Source organism: Sorex fumeus, unplaced genomic scaffold (assembly GCF_029834395.1).
Source record: "Sorex fumeus unplaced genomic scaffold, SorFum_2.1 ptg000229l, whole genome shotgun sequence".
NCBI lineage: Eukaryota > Metazoa > Chordata > Mammalia > Eulipotyphla > Soricidae > Sorex > Sorex fumeus.
This window is the reverse complement of record NW_026606286.1, coordinates 195,001-207,500: the sequence shown is the minus strand read 5'-3', so window position 1 is coordinate 207,500 and position 12,500 is coordinate 195,001. Positions and strand designations below refer to the sequence as shown.

At 50.5% G+C, this 12,500-nt stretch overlaps 1 protein-coding gene across 1 annotated transcript in view; it reads left to right on the top strand.

Annotated features, from left to right (window-relative positions):
* LOC130017882 (arylsulfatase F-like) overlaps nucleotides 1-12,500 on the top strand; it is a 23,516-nt gene that overhangs the window by 8,690 nt on the left and 2,326 nt on the right. Inside the window, exons 4-8 of the mRNA XM_056108650.1 lie at nucleotides 1,274-1,396; nucleotides 2,893-3,319; nucleotides 5,525-5,661; nucleotides 9,617-9,751; nucleotides 11,973-12,135. Coding sequence (XP_055964625.1) covers nucleotides 1,274-1,396; nucleotides 2,893-3,319; nucleotides 5,525-5,661; nucleotides 9,617-9,751; nucleotides 11,973-12,135 — 985 coding nt within the window. The remainder of the gene's footprint in view (nucleotides 1-1,273; nucleotides 1,397-2,892; nucleotides 3,320-5,524; nucleotides 5,662-9,616; nucleotides 9,752-11,972; nucleotides 12,136-12,500) is intronic.

Sequence of the window (12,500 nt, the reverse complement as noted above, 5' to 3'; positions counted from 1 at the left end):
CCCTGAGCTCTGCCAGCAGCTGTCCCTGAGTGCAGAGTGAGGAGCGCAGCTGGGTGTGGCCCCCAAGTCAAAAATAAGTACATGCAATGAAGCAGAAGGATCCACTCTTTCTACTTCCACTTCCATTGGCTCTTGGCCATTTAAATGAATGCATTGAGCTGGGGCAGAAGACAGCTGGGATAGAGAAGGGGTCACTGAGTCCGTGAGGGTTGGAGCGATCCCTCGGGATGGGAGATGTGTGCTGAGAGTAGATAAAAGTAGATAAAGGACCAAACGTGTTGGTCTCTCGGTGTCTGTATTGCTAACTATAACGCCCCAAAGTAGAGAGAGATTGTCTGCCCTGGAGGTAGGGGGAGGGTTGGGATGGGGGGATACTGGGGACATTGGTGGTGGGGAATGAGCACTGGTGGAGGGATGGGGGTTCCATCATTGTGTGACTGAAACTCAAAAATGAAAGCTTTGTAACTGTATCTCAAGGTGATACAATAAAAAAAAAAATGAATGGGAGACGGCAGTGGACCAGTACAGAGTGTATCTCACTGTTTTTAGTTCCTGCATCAATTGATTGATTGGCTGGTCTATTGATTATTTGCTTACTCTGCTGAGGGTTTGACTATTTCACTTATTGAGTATTGATGGTTCGGCTGTCTTATTTTTGATTTCTGTTGAAGTGCAGCCTACTTTGGTTTTGGTCTCTGTTGAACTACTGCTTGCTTTCCTTTGAGTTTCTGTGAGTTTCTGTGTCTACCACTGCATTGTTTAGTGAACTGCATCGTTTGGCTCCTGTAAATTTGTCGCTTGTTTAGGGAAATTCTAAGAAATGGTTTGGCCCTTTACACAAACCCTTTGGTTTTTATTATTATTATTATTGTTATTATTATTATTTTATAGTCAAAATTGCTTCTTCATACCCAGGCCGGGTTGGAGAGAGAATCACTGGCCAGCTAAGAAAGTGTCCTTGATTTTTTTTCTTTTTGGGGGAGTCCCACCCGGCGATGCTCAGGGATGACTCCCAGCTCTGCACTCAGGAATCACTCCTGGCGGTGCTCAGGGGACAGTATGGGAGGCCGGGGTTGGAACCCAGGTTGACTGCGTGCAAGGCAGTGAAACCCCGGTCCGAAAGACTCCTGGATGTGAGACAAAATTACGACTCAGTGGGGCATGATGAGGGTGTCTCGCCGATAACATCACTGGCGTGTCTTCCGCCTGTCCCCGTTCTCCAAGCTCAGAGCCCCTAGCTGACCTGCCCTTTCTCTGCCTTCCACCCACCCAGGGATGGCCAGTAACGATGGCACCCGGGTCATCTACTCCCTGGGGGACCCCGCCGGGCTGCCTCGCAACGAGACCACCTTTGCCGAGTTACTGCATGACCAGGGATATAGCACCGCCCTCATAGGTAAGACCCTGCTGGCTGTCTCTGTGCATGCAAAGACCAACCCAATGGGGGCCCACTTCGTCCTCGGGATGTGTACTTCCTTCCTTTTCCTTTATCCCTCCTTCCTTCCTTTGTTCCTTCCTTCTTCCTTCCTTCCTTGTTTTCTTTCTCTGCCTCCCTCCTTTCATCCTTCTTCCCTCTCCTTCCTGTTCTCTCAATCTCTTTTTTCTCTCCCTCATTTCCTTCCTTCCTTCCCTCCTTCCCTCCCTCCCTCCCTCCCTCCCTCCTTCCTTCCTTCCTTTCTCTCCTTCCTTCCCTCTCTTTGTCTCTCAATCTCTTTTTTCTCTCTCCCTCATTTCCTTCCTTCCTTCCCTCCTTCCTTCCTTCCTTTCTCTCCTTTCCCCTCTTTCTTTTTCAGTCTATTTTTTCTCTCTCTGTTCTTTCCTTCCCTCTTTCTTTCTCTGACACTCTCTTTTTTGTCCCTCCTTTCCTTTCTCCCTTTATTCCTTCCTTTCTCTCTTCTCCTTCCTTCTTTTTCTTCTTTCTCCCTTCCTCCCTCCCTCCCTCCCTCCGTTCCTGTCCCTCCCTCCCTCCCTCCCTTCCTTCCTTCCTTCCTTCCTTCCTTCCTTCCTTCCTTCCTTCCTCCCTTTCACTCCCTTCCTTCCTTCCTTCCTTCCTTCCTTCTTTCCATTCTTTCTTTCTTTTTCCTTTATTTCTTCATGCATCTGTGCACCCATCTACACATCTGTCGGTCTGACTTTCCGTTTTTCTATGTATCCAATCATCAATCCTTTCATCTATGTTTGTCAGTATTTCTCTATCTCTGCGGTCTAATATCTCTTCCTATCTACCTACTTCCTTCCCTCCGCCGCTGCCTGTCCACTCAGCCTTCCATCGCCTGCCCTCCGCGTTCTGTGACACTCATGTCTTGGAGATCCTGGCTTTGTCCTTCACCTGGATGAAGCCCGTCCCTTGTCCACCACAGACTCAACTGTGTTTGTTCATCCTTTGATTTCTCGTGGCACCTGGACTTGAACAACCATATCTTTTTTTTTTAATTTTTAAAAAATTTTTGTTAGTGAGACACCATGAGGTACAGTTGTAGACTTACAAATTTTTGTGCTTGGGTTTCAATTATATACAATGATCAAACATCCATCCCTCCACCAGTGCCCATTCTCCACCACCACGGGTCCCAGTATCCCTCCCACCCCCCATCCCCCCCATCCCACCCTGCCTCTGTGGCAGGGCGTTCCCTTTTGTTCTCTCTCTCCTTTTGGGTGGACAACCATATCTTAACCCAAACGTCTGCAAAGCAACGAGAAGCTAGCTCATTTTTTTTAAGGAAGAAAACAAAATAACAACAACCAAGAGGAAAATCAGTCACCCTGATTTTTGGTCCTGAGTTCTTGTTCCCAAATGAAGAGCGAGTGTGTGATCACAGCATCTGACTTCACGTGTGTGTGTGTGTGTATGTGTGTGTGTGTGTGTGTGTGTGTGTGTGTGCTTCATTTCAGGCAAGTGGCACCAAGGCTTAAACCGCCACGTTCGCGGCGATCACCACCACCACCCATCTCAGCATGGCTTCGATGACTTCTACGGCATGCCCTACTCGCTGATGGACACCTGCTGGCCCGACCCCTCCCGAGACACGGAGCTGGTCATCTCGGGGAGGATGGGGAGGCTGGTCCAGCTCCTGATCGCCCTGGCCGTGGTCACCTTCGTCTTGGGGATAGTCCTGCGCTGGTTCTGCGTGTGCTGCCTGCTCGTGCCCGTCTCGGTGCTCCTGATCGTCCTCCTGAGCTACTTCTGGTCCGAGAGCCACCAATCCTCGCGCTACTGGGACTGCCTCCTCATGCGAGGTCACGACATCACGGAGCAGCCCATGAAGGCAGAGCGTGCGGGCTCCATCATGGTCGAGGAAGCCACTGCCTTTCTAGAAAGGTAATTCCCGGGCTGGAGCGATAGCACAGTGGGGAGGGTGTCTGCCTGGCACACAGCCGATCCGGGTTCGATTCTCAGCATCCCATAGGGTCCCCCGAGCACCGCCAGGAGTGACTCCTGAGTGCAGAGCCAGGAGGAACCCCTGAGCATCGCCGGGTGGGACCCAAAAGAAAAATCAAAAAAAAAAAAAAAGACTGTGTCTGTGTGTGTTCTTAGGTGTGTGTTTGTGTGTGTCTATGTCTGTGTGTGTTTGTGCGTGTCTATGTCTATGTGTGCTTGTGTGTCTGTATGTGTGTGTTTGTGTGTGTTTGTGTATGTGCCTGTGTGTTTGTATATGTATGTGCTTGTGTGTGTCTATGTGTGTTTGTGTGTGTCTGTGTATGTGTGTGTCTACATGTGTGTTTGTGTATGTGCCTGTGTCTTTGTATATGCGTGTGTTTGTGTGTGTCTGTGTGTCCGTGTGTATTTGTGTGTGTTGTTGTGTGTGTTTGTGCATGTGTGTCTGTATCTGTGTGTGTCTGTATCTGTGTGTGTCTGTGTGTTTGTGTGTGTATGTCTGTGTCTGATTAAGTCTGTGTCTGTGTGTGTTCCTATGTGTGTGTTTGTGTGTGTGAATGTTTGTCTGTGTATCTGTATGTCTGTGTGTGTGTATGTCTGTGTCTGATTAAGTCTGTGTCTGTGTATGTTCCTATGTGTGTGTTTGTATGTGTGTTGTCTGTGTGTCTGTGTGTGTATGTCTGTGTCTGATTAAGTCTGTGTCTGTGTGTGTTTGTGTGTGTGTCTGTGTGTTTGTCTGTGTGTCTGTGTGTGTATGTCTGTGTCTGACTAAGTCTGTGTCTGTGTGTGTTCCTATGTGTGTGTTTGTGTGTGTCTATTTGTGTGTCTGTGTGTCTATGTGTGTATATCTGTGTCTGATTAAGTCTGTGTGTGTTCCTATGTGTGTGCTTGTGTGTGTGTCTGTTTGTCTGTGTGTCTGTGTGTCTGTGTGTGTATGTCTGTGTCTGATTAAGTCTGTATCTGTGTATGTTCCTATGTGTGTGTTTGTATGTGTGTTGTCTATGTGTCTGTGTGTGTATGTCTGTGTCTGATTAAGTCTGTGTCTGTGTGTGTTTGTGTGTCTGTGTGTTTGTCTGTGTGTCTGTATGTCTGTGTGTGTATGTCTGTGTCTGATTGAGTCTGTGTCTGTGTGTGTTCCTATGTGTGTGTTTGTGTGTGTCTGTGTGTTTGTCTGTGTGTCTGTATGTCTGTGTGTGTGTGTGTGTGCAAGTTCCCTGATTCTCCCCAGAGGCTGTGGGGCTGCTTCTGGCTCCAGGAGTCCCCGGGGCACCCTCTTGCCTCACCCAGCAGCTCCTCGAACCCTGGGCACGTGAGACCATCTCTGGCTGCAGTGCTCCTAGGTGGTGCTTGCAGCACAGCTGAGGCAAACCCCCCCCCACACACACAGGGGCCTCAAGACCCAGAGTCACGTGAGAGAGTTTATGCGGACACGCAACAACGACACACATGTTCAGGGGATTTGCCTCCGTGGACTAGCAAACAGGCAGCAGAGGGAGCAAGCAAGGAGGTCGTTACGGCTACGAAGAAACTTCCGGAATTTATTCCTGGTGCTCTACCGCAGAGGCCAGGCTGCAAGATTGCCGACACCCAAGGCTGTCGGCTCTGGGTGTCTCCTCTCGGGGATGCTGGGGGTTTTGCAACCGCCTTGGACCCAGGGAGGGCGCAGAGGCTGCCAGAGCCCAGCTGCTGCTGGTGCCCACGTCGCCGGGAACACGTGTCACCTGCATCTCCCCTTGGAAGATGGGGACTTTCACGTGTTCCTGTCTGATGCTGGGGGGTGTGTAGGGGTCTCTCCGTCCTTGGAGAAGCCCGAGGTCTGTCTTGAGCACTTAACACATGCACACACACACACAATCTCTCTCTCTCTCTCTCTCTCTCTCTCTCTCTCTCTCTCTCTCCCCTTCCACACCATAAAAAAAAAACCCTCCAAATAAAATCTATTTATTTCACTGCCCGTCTACTCCTGAAATTTCCTTTCTGCAAAGCGAGACAAGAATGCAGTCACCCTGGGTCCCCAGGGGGGGACAGAGGCAGACGGGGAGAAAGTGACCGTCTCTCTCCTCCCTGCTCACGTGAGCCCCCTGTGAGGTCCCACAGCCATCAGTTTGCCGTTGCCCAGAGAAGACCCCCCCGATGTATTTTTTGCAGGAACCAGAATGGGCCGTTTCTCCTCTTCTTCTCCTTCCTCCACGTCCACACTCCGCTGCCCACGGACGATGCCTTCCTGGGTACCAGCAGCCACGGCCTGTACGGGGACAATGTCCAGGAGATGGACGCCATGCTGGGTGAGTGGCTGTACCAGACTCACAAGGCAGGACTCTGAGGGGGACCTTGGGGTGGACGATGGTACCCAGGGATGCTCAGGTCCACGCTGGATTCTGCGTCTTGCCTTTGAGGCCACGGCTGAGACATTGTGTGACGGTGTTAATGTCGTCATTTCTTCTTAGGCATCTCAGGGGTCCTTGGCCGAGCCGTCAGTACTGGGAACATTTCTTAGCCCGGCTGCATTCATTTTTTTTTTTTGTGCGGGTTGCACGTCTACAAGCATTCGGACATAAGGATGTTCTGTGTGTTTGTGTGTGTGTGTGTGTGTCCATGGGCTCGGAGAGAGGGGATGCAGTTATCTGGAGGACAGTCTGAGAAAAGTTGGTCCTTCCTGCTTTGCAGAGACAAGGCATGGTACCAAGAATTGCAGTGGACCCCGGGAAATGTCCATTGCCGCTGATCTGTCAAACTCAAATCAATGCCTCTGATCAATCAAACTCAAATCAATTCTGGCCCTTCGACTCTGCTCTGCTGGACTCCAATGTGAATCTTTCAATTCTTGAATCTCCAGGCCATGCTGTCCACCTCCCAGCTGCCCGCCCCCTATGCAATCCTCCAATGTAAAAACATTCCTTTTAAGAAAACAGGAAACTTGAATTTCTCAGCGTCTTGGAGCCAAGGGCTGTGTTAGAAATCTCAGATTCTGGGGCTGGAGCGATAGCCCAGCGGGGAGGGCGTTTGCCTTGCATGCGGCCGACCCAGGTTTGATTCCCGGCATCCCATAGGGTCCTCCAAGCACCGCCAGGAGAGATTCCTGAGTGCAGAGACAGGAGGGACCCCTGAGCATTGGCTGGGTGTGACCCAAAAAGCAAAAAGAAAGAAAGAAAGAAAGAAAGAAAGAAAGAAAGAGAGAGAAAGGAAGGAAGGAAGGAAGGAAGGAAGGAAGGAAGGAAGGAAGGAAGGAAGGGAGAAAGGAAGGAAGGAAGGTGAGAGGGAGGGAAGAAAGGAAGGAAGGAAGGGAGGAAGGAAGGGAGGGAGGGAGGGAGGGAGGGAGGAAGGAAGGAAGGAAGGAAGGAAGGAAGGAGAGAGAAAGAAAGAAAGGAAGGAAGGAAGGAAGGAAGGAAGGAAGGAAGGAAGGAAGGAAGGAGAGAAAGAAAGAAAGAAAGAAAGAAAGAAAGAAAGAAAGAAAGAAAGAAAGAAAGAAAGAAAGAAGGAGCGAGATTTGCTCCTGAGTCTCTGGGATCATGATTTAAGCCACTTGTTGAATAGCCAGAGGGCTCCAACCCTCACCACTTTCAATCTACAGAACGTTTTTCCTTGTTTTGGAATACTATTTTGTATGAAATTCAGAATATAGGTACATAATTGAGTGTGTGTATGTCAATACAGCAAGGACAGTGGGATAAGACTCGGAATAAAATCCATCTCAGCTCATGGTCAAACACTGAGCCAAGAAACAAGAGTGGCCACGGAAGAAATTGGGTTCTGCCCTCATTCTTCTGAAAGGGTTCATTTCAGGCAAGTATGGCATCGTGAGCTTTATTTGTTCGCTGGGGAAAAATTAGTTAAATTCTCCCAATTGGATTACAGTTGGCATGAAATAGGTTTGGAGCAAATAGGAAATGCCTTGAACACTGGAGTCTGAATGAAGGAGCTTTGGACTCATTGAAAGTACTGACATCGGGTAGGGCGTTTGCCTGGCACGCGGCCGACCCAGGTTCGATTCCCAGCATCCCATAGGGTCCCCGTGCACTGCCAGAAGTAATTCCAGAGTGCAGAGCCAGGGGTAAACTGTGACCATTGCCGGGTGTGTTTTTATGTTATCCATGCGGCCACAAATGTGGCCGCCTGATCCAGAAATATGTTCACTTGTGTGTGAGGCTCGTCCCAAATATGTGGTAAGCGGCCTTGAGCATGTCGGCCGGTTGGGTTTTGGAGGTTTTTGGCTGCTGGGGCTGGGTACCTTGGGGTGGGGAGGAATCTCACCCGCCCCCCGCCTCTGGGGCACCCCCATAAACACTCAAAATTTCAGCACTGGAAGGGCCGGAGTGATAGCACAGCAGGGAGGGCGTTTGCCTTGCACGCAGCTGACCTGGGTTTGATCCCCGGCATCCCCTAGAGTCCCCTGAGCACCACCAAGAGTCATTCCTGAGAGCAGAGACAGGAGGAACTCCTGAGCATCGCCGGGTGTGACCCGAAAAGAAAAAAAAAGGACTGAAAAAAATATATGAAGGACACGCCACCACCAGCAAGGGGAGGCAGATGAAGAAGAATATGTGTCTTATTTCTGGGTCTTCCTTCGTTCCCTCTTCCTCTTCTCTATATTGTTTTGCAGTTTGCTTGTTGGCTAGGGTGTGCTGGTGCTTGGTAGCCCAGGAGTGCTTGTCACAGAGTCCCATTTACCCGTTTACCCCGCCAAGGCGCCCGTGCCTTTACCCGTGGGTTCTTTTGTTTTGTTTTGGTTTGGTTTTGGTTTTTTTGGGTCACACCCGACAATGCTCAGTGGTTCCTCCTGGCTCTGTACTCAGAAATCACTCCAGGTGGGGCTCAGGGAACCCAATGGGATGCCAGGCGTCAAACCCGGATTGTCCATGTGCAATGCAAATGCCAGGAATATTGCCCCTGGTTGGTTGGACGACAGCCTGCCTCATGAGCTGGGGGAGAAGGCAGCTGAGATAGAGAAGGGGTCACTGAGTCCATGAGGGTTGGAGGGATCGCTCGGGATGGGAGATATGTGCTGAGAGTAGATCAAGGACCCAACGGGATATGTATTGGATCTGTATTGATCTGTATTGATCTCAGTGTCTGTATTGCAAACCATCATGCCCCAGAGTAGAGAGAGAGAGTCTGGGGGAGATTGTCTGCCATGGAGGCAGGGGGAGGGGTACGATGGGGGTGGATACTGGGGACATTGGTGGTGGGGAATGGGCACTGCTGGACGGATGGGGGTTCCATCATTGTGTGACTGAAACTGAAACAGGAGAGCTTGGTAACTGCATCTTATGATGATTCAATATAATAAAATAATGTAATAGGAGACTGACACCCAAGAACAGTCAAGACCAGGGCCAGGAAGATTAATCCCTGGTTGGCAGCCACCTCATGAGCTGGAGGTGAAGGCAGCTAGGATGGAGAAGGGGGTCACTGAGTCAGGGAGGGTTGGAGGGATTGCTCGGGATGGGAGATGTGTGCTGAAAGTAGATAATGGATCAAACACAATGACCTCTCAGTGTCTGTATTGCAAACAATAATGCCCAAAAGTAGAGAGAGATTATGGGGAATCATGTCTGCCATGGAGGCGCGGGGGGGGAGGGGATTGGATGGGGGGACACTGGGGACATTGGTGGCAGAAAATGTGCAATGGTGGAGGGATGGATGTTTAATCACTGTGTGATTGTAACTCAAACATGAACGCTTGGAACTATCTCACGGGAATTCAATTAAAAAAAAAGAAAAAAATATCGTGAACGACCTTAGAGCACCGTCACTGTCACTGTCCTCCCGTTGTTCATCGATTTGCTCGAGTGGGTCCAGAAACATTGTGAGTCTTGTTGTGACTGTGTTTGGCATCTCGAAGACGCCACGGGGAGCTTGCCAGGCTCTGCCTTGCAGGCGGGATCCTCTCAGGAGCTTGCCGGGCTCTCCGAGAGGGGTGGAGAAATGGAACCCGGGCCAGCCACGTGCAAGGCAAACACCCTTCTCCACTGTGCTATCGCTCCAGCCCAAACTACCTTATAAAAAAAAATTTAAATAAAAAAAGAAAGAAAGAAATAGTGAGTGTTCAGTGATTCCTGGAGGGGCACTGAGCCCCTCGCAGCTAGGAATCCTTTGCAGAGCTGAGAGCGACAGAAATCTTAGTGGGGGTCTCCTTTGGAGCCCACCCACCCTCAGGGAATGCGGGGTCATGTCACTGTGTCCCGGTGCCTGCTTGTTCATCCCACGGTTCCCTCCGTTTGCTTGACTCTTCACTCTCAGGGAAGCTTCTGGAAGCCGTGGACCGCCTGGCGCTCAGCAATCAGACCCTGGTCTATTTTGCATCTGACCACGGAGGACACCTGGAGGCGCGGAGGGGCCAGACGCAGCTCGGAGGATGGAACGGGAGATTCAAAGGTGCGGGGAGCGAGTCCAGCGTCCGTGTGTGTGTTGTGTGTCTGTGTGTGTGTGTGTGTTGTGTCTCTCTGTGTGTGTGAGTGGGTGAGGGGTGGGTGTGGGGGAGTGGGACATATGAGTTTTCCTGTTCTTGTTGTGTGAGCCCCGGACGAGGGTGCGACAGGGACGTGAGTTTGTGGGTCGGCGTGTTGGGAAATGAGCTCGAAGTCTGGTGAGTGGGAACACGCACAAGCCAAAGTGGCCGTCCGAACGCCTCGTCCCGGGAAGCCCAGAAGGAGCATGGCTTGCTTGCTTTCTCTTTCTTTCTTTCTTTCTTTCTTTCTTTCTTTCTTTCTTTCTTTCTTTCTTTCTTTCTCTTTCTTCCTCCCTTCCTATTTTCTCTTTCATTCATTCTTCCTCTTTCTCTCTTTCTTTCTTTCTTTCTTTCTTTCTTTCTTTCTCGTTCTTTCTTTCTTTCTTTTTTTCTTTCTTTCTTTCTCTTTCTTCCTTTCTCCGTATTCTTTCTTTCTTTCATTTATTCTTTCTTCCTCTTTTTCTTTCTTTCGTTCTTTTGTCTTTCATTCTCTTTCTTTCCTTTGTCTTCCTTCCTTCCTTCTTTCCTTTCTCCTTTCTTCCTTTCATTCTTCCCTTCCTTGTTTACTTCGTCCTTCCTCCCTCCCTTCCTTCTTTCCTTCATTCCTTTCTCTCTCTTTACTCTTCCTTTCCTTCTTTTTCTTACTTTCTTTCTTTTTCCCTTTCTTTTTCTCCTTCCTTCTTTATTTCCTTCTTCCTTCCTTTATTTTCTCTCTTTCTTCCTTTCTTCTTCCTTTCTTCTTGTCTTCCTCCCTCCCTCCATCCCTCCCGCTTCCTTCCTTCCTTCTTTCCTTTGTCCTTCCTTCTTTCCTTTCTTCTCTTTTCTTTCTTTCTCCTTTTCTCTTTCTTCCTTTATTTCTTGTTCTTTCTTTCCTTTCTCCTTCTTTTCTTTCTTCCCTCCCTCCATCCCTCCCTTCCTTCCTCCCTTCCTTCCTTCCTTCCTTCCTTCCTTCCTTCCTCCCTCCTTCTTTCTTCCTCCCTTCCTTCCTCCCTCCCTTCCTCCCTTTCTTCCTCTCTTCCTTCCTTCCTACCTTCCTTCCTCCCTTCCTTCCCTTCCTCCCTCCCTCTCCCTCCGTCCCCCTCCCTCTCTCTCTTTCTTTCTTTCTTCTCTTTCCTTCCTTCCTTCCTCCCTCCCTCCCTCTATCCCTTCCTCCCTCTTTCTCCCTCCCTCCCTTCCTTCCTTCCTTCCTTCCTCTCTCCCTCCCTCTCTTCCTTCCTTCCTCGCTCCCTCACTCCCTCCCTTTCTTCCTGCCTTTTTTCCTTCCTCCCTCCCTTCCTTCCTTCATTCCTTCCCATCTTCCATCCTTCCTCCCTTCTTTCTTCCCATTTTCTTACTTCCTTCCCTTCTTCCCTCCCTCCTTCCTTCTTCCCTCCCTCCCTCCCTTCCTTCCTCCCTCCTTCTTTCTTCCTCTCTTCCTTCCTTCCTTCCTCCCTCCCTCCCTTCCTTCCTTTCTTCCTCTCTTCCTTCCTTCCTTCCTCCCTTCCTTCCCTTCGTCCCTCCCTCCCCCCTCTTTTTTTCTTTCTTTCTTTCTTTCTTTCTTTCTTCTCTTTCCTTCCTTCCTTCCTCCTTCCTTCCTCCCTCCCTCCCTCCTTTCCTTCCTTCCTTCCTTCTTTCCTTCTTTCATTCATGCAATATTCCAACACCGATACCCCACCCCTGTCCATTCCCCACCATCAATTTCCCCAGTTCCCCTCTCCCCCCTCCCCCACAGTTTCCCTCTCTCAATCCCTGTCTTCCTCTCTTTCTTCCTCTCTCTGCTTCTGTCTCACACTCCATCTCTCCCTCTCTCTCTTCCTCCTTTCTGACTGTCTCCCTCTCCTTCTCTCTCTCTCTCTCCCTTTCTCTCCACCCTCTCTCTCCCTCTCTCCGTCTCTCTCCACTCTCCTTTCAGCGTTTCCCATACAGATAGGAAGAGGCGATCATGTTTGTCCCTGTCCCTGTTCTCGGCACCCAGTTCTTCTCCAGAGTGTCTCTGCCACGCGCCATTGGACGAAGACAGTCTTGGTGGTGGTGACGCCACACTTTCAAGCAGAAGTCCTTCACCCGCGCATGAAAAACCTTGGCGCCAACATACCCAGGAAGGGCCCTTCTTGCATCCTGGGACTGTCCGCGAGTGGACCCCACTGACCCTCCTTTTCTCCGGCGCAGGTGGCAAAGGCATGGGCGGCTGGGAAGGAGGCATTCGGGTCCCGGGCATCGTGCGCTGGCCCGGGCAGGTGCCCGCGGGACAGGTGATCGATGAGCCCACCAGCCTGATGGACGTCTTCCCCACGGTGGCGGCTCTGGCGGGGGCCGAGGTACCGCAGGACAGGTGAGGCCCAAGGCCACCCAGGGACCCCCCGCACTTCAGGGGGACTCGAGATGCCCTTTGGCCCTGCAATTCAGTCGCCGTCTGACTCTGTTGTGTGGATTTGTTTTCCCAGTGAAAGAACAACTTTGGTCTGTGTGGGGGCCACACCTGCAGGTGTTTGGGGGACCCTAGGAGGGGTGGGGAAGTGAACGAGGTAGACCGCACGCCTTTCTTTCTTTTCTTTCTTTCTTTCTTTCTCTCTTTCTTCCTTCCTTCCTTCCTTTCTTTCTTCCTTTCTTTCTTCCTTCCTTCCTTTCTTCCTTCCTTCCCTCCCTCCCTCCCTCCTTCCTCTCTTTCTTTCCTTCCTTCCTTCCTGCCTTCCTTCC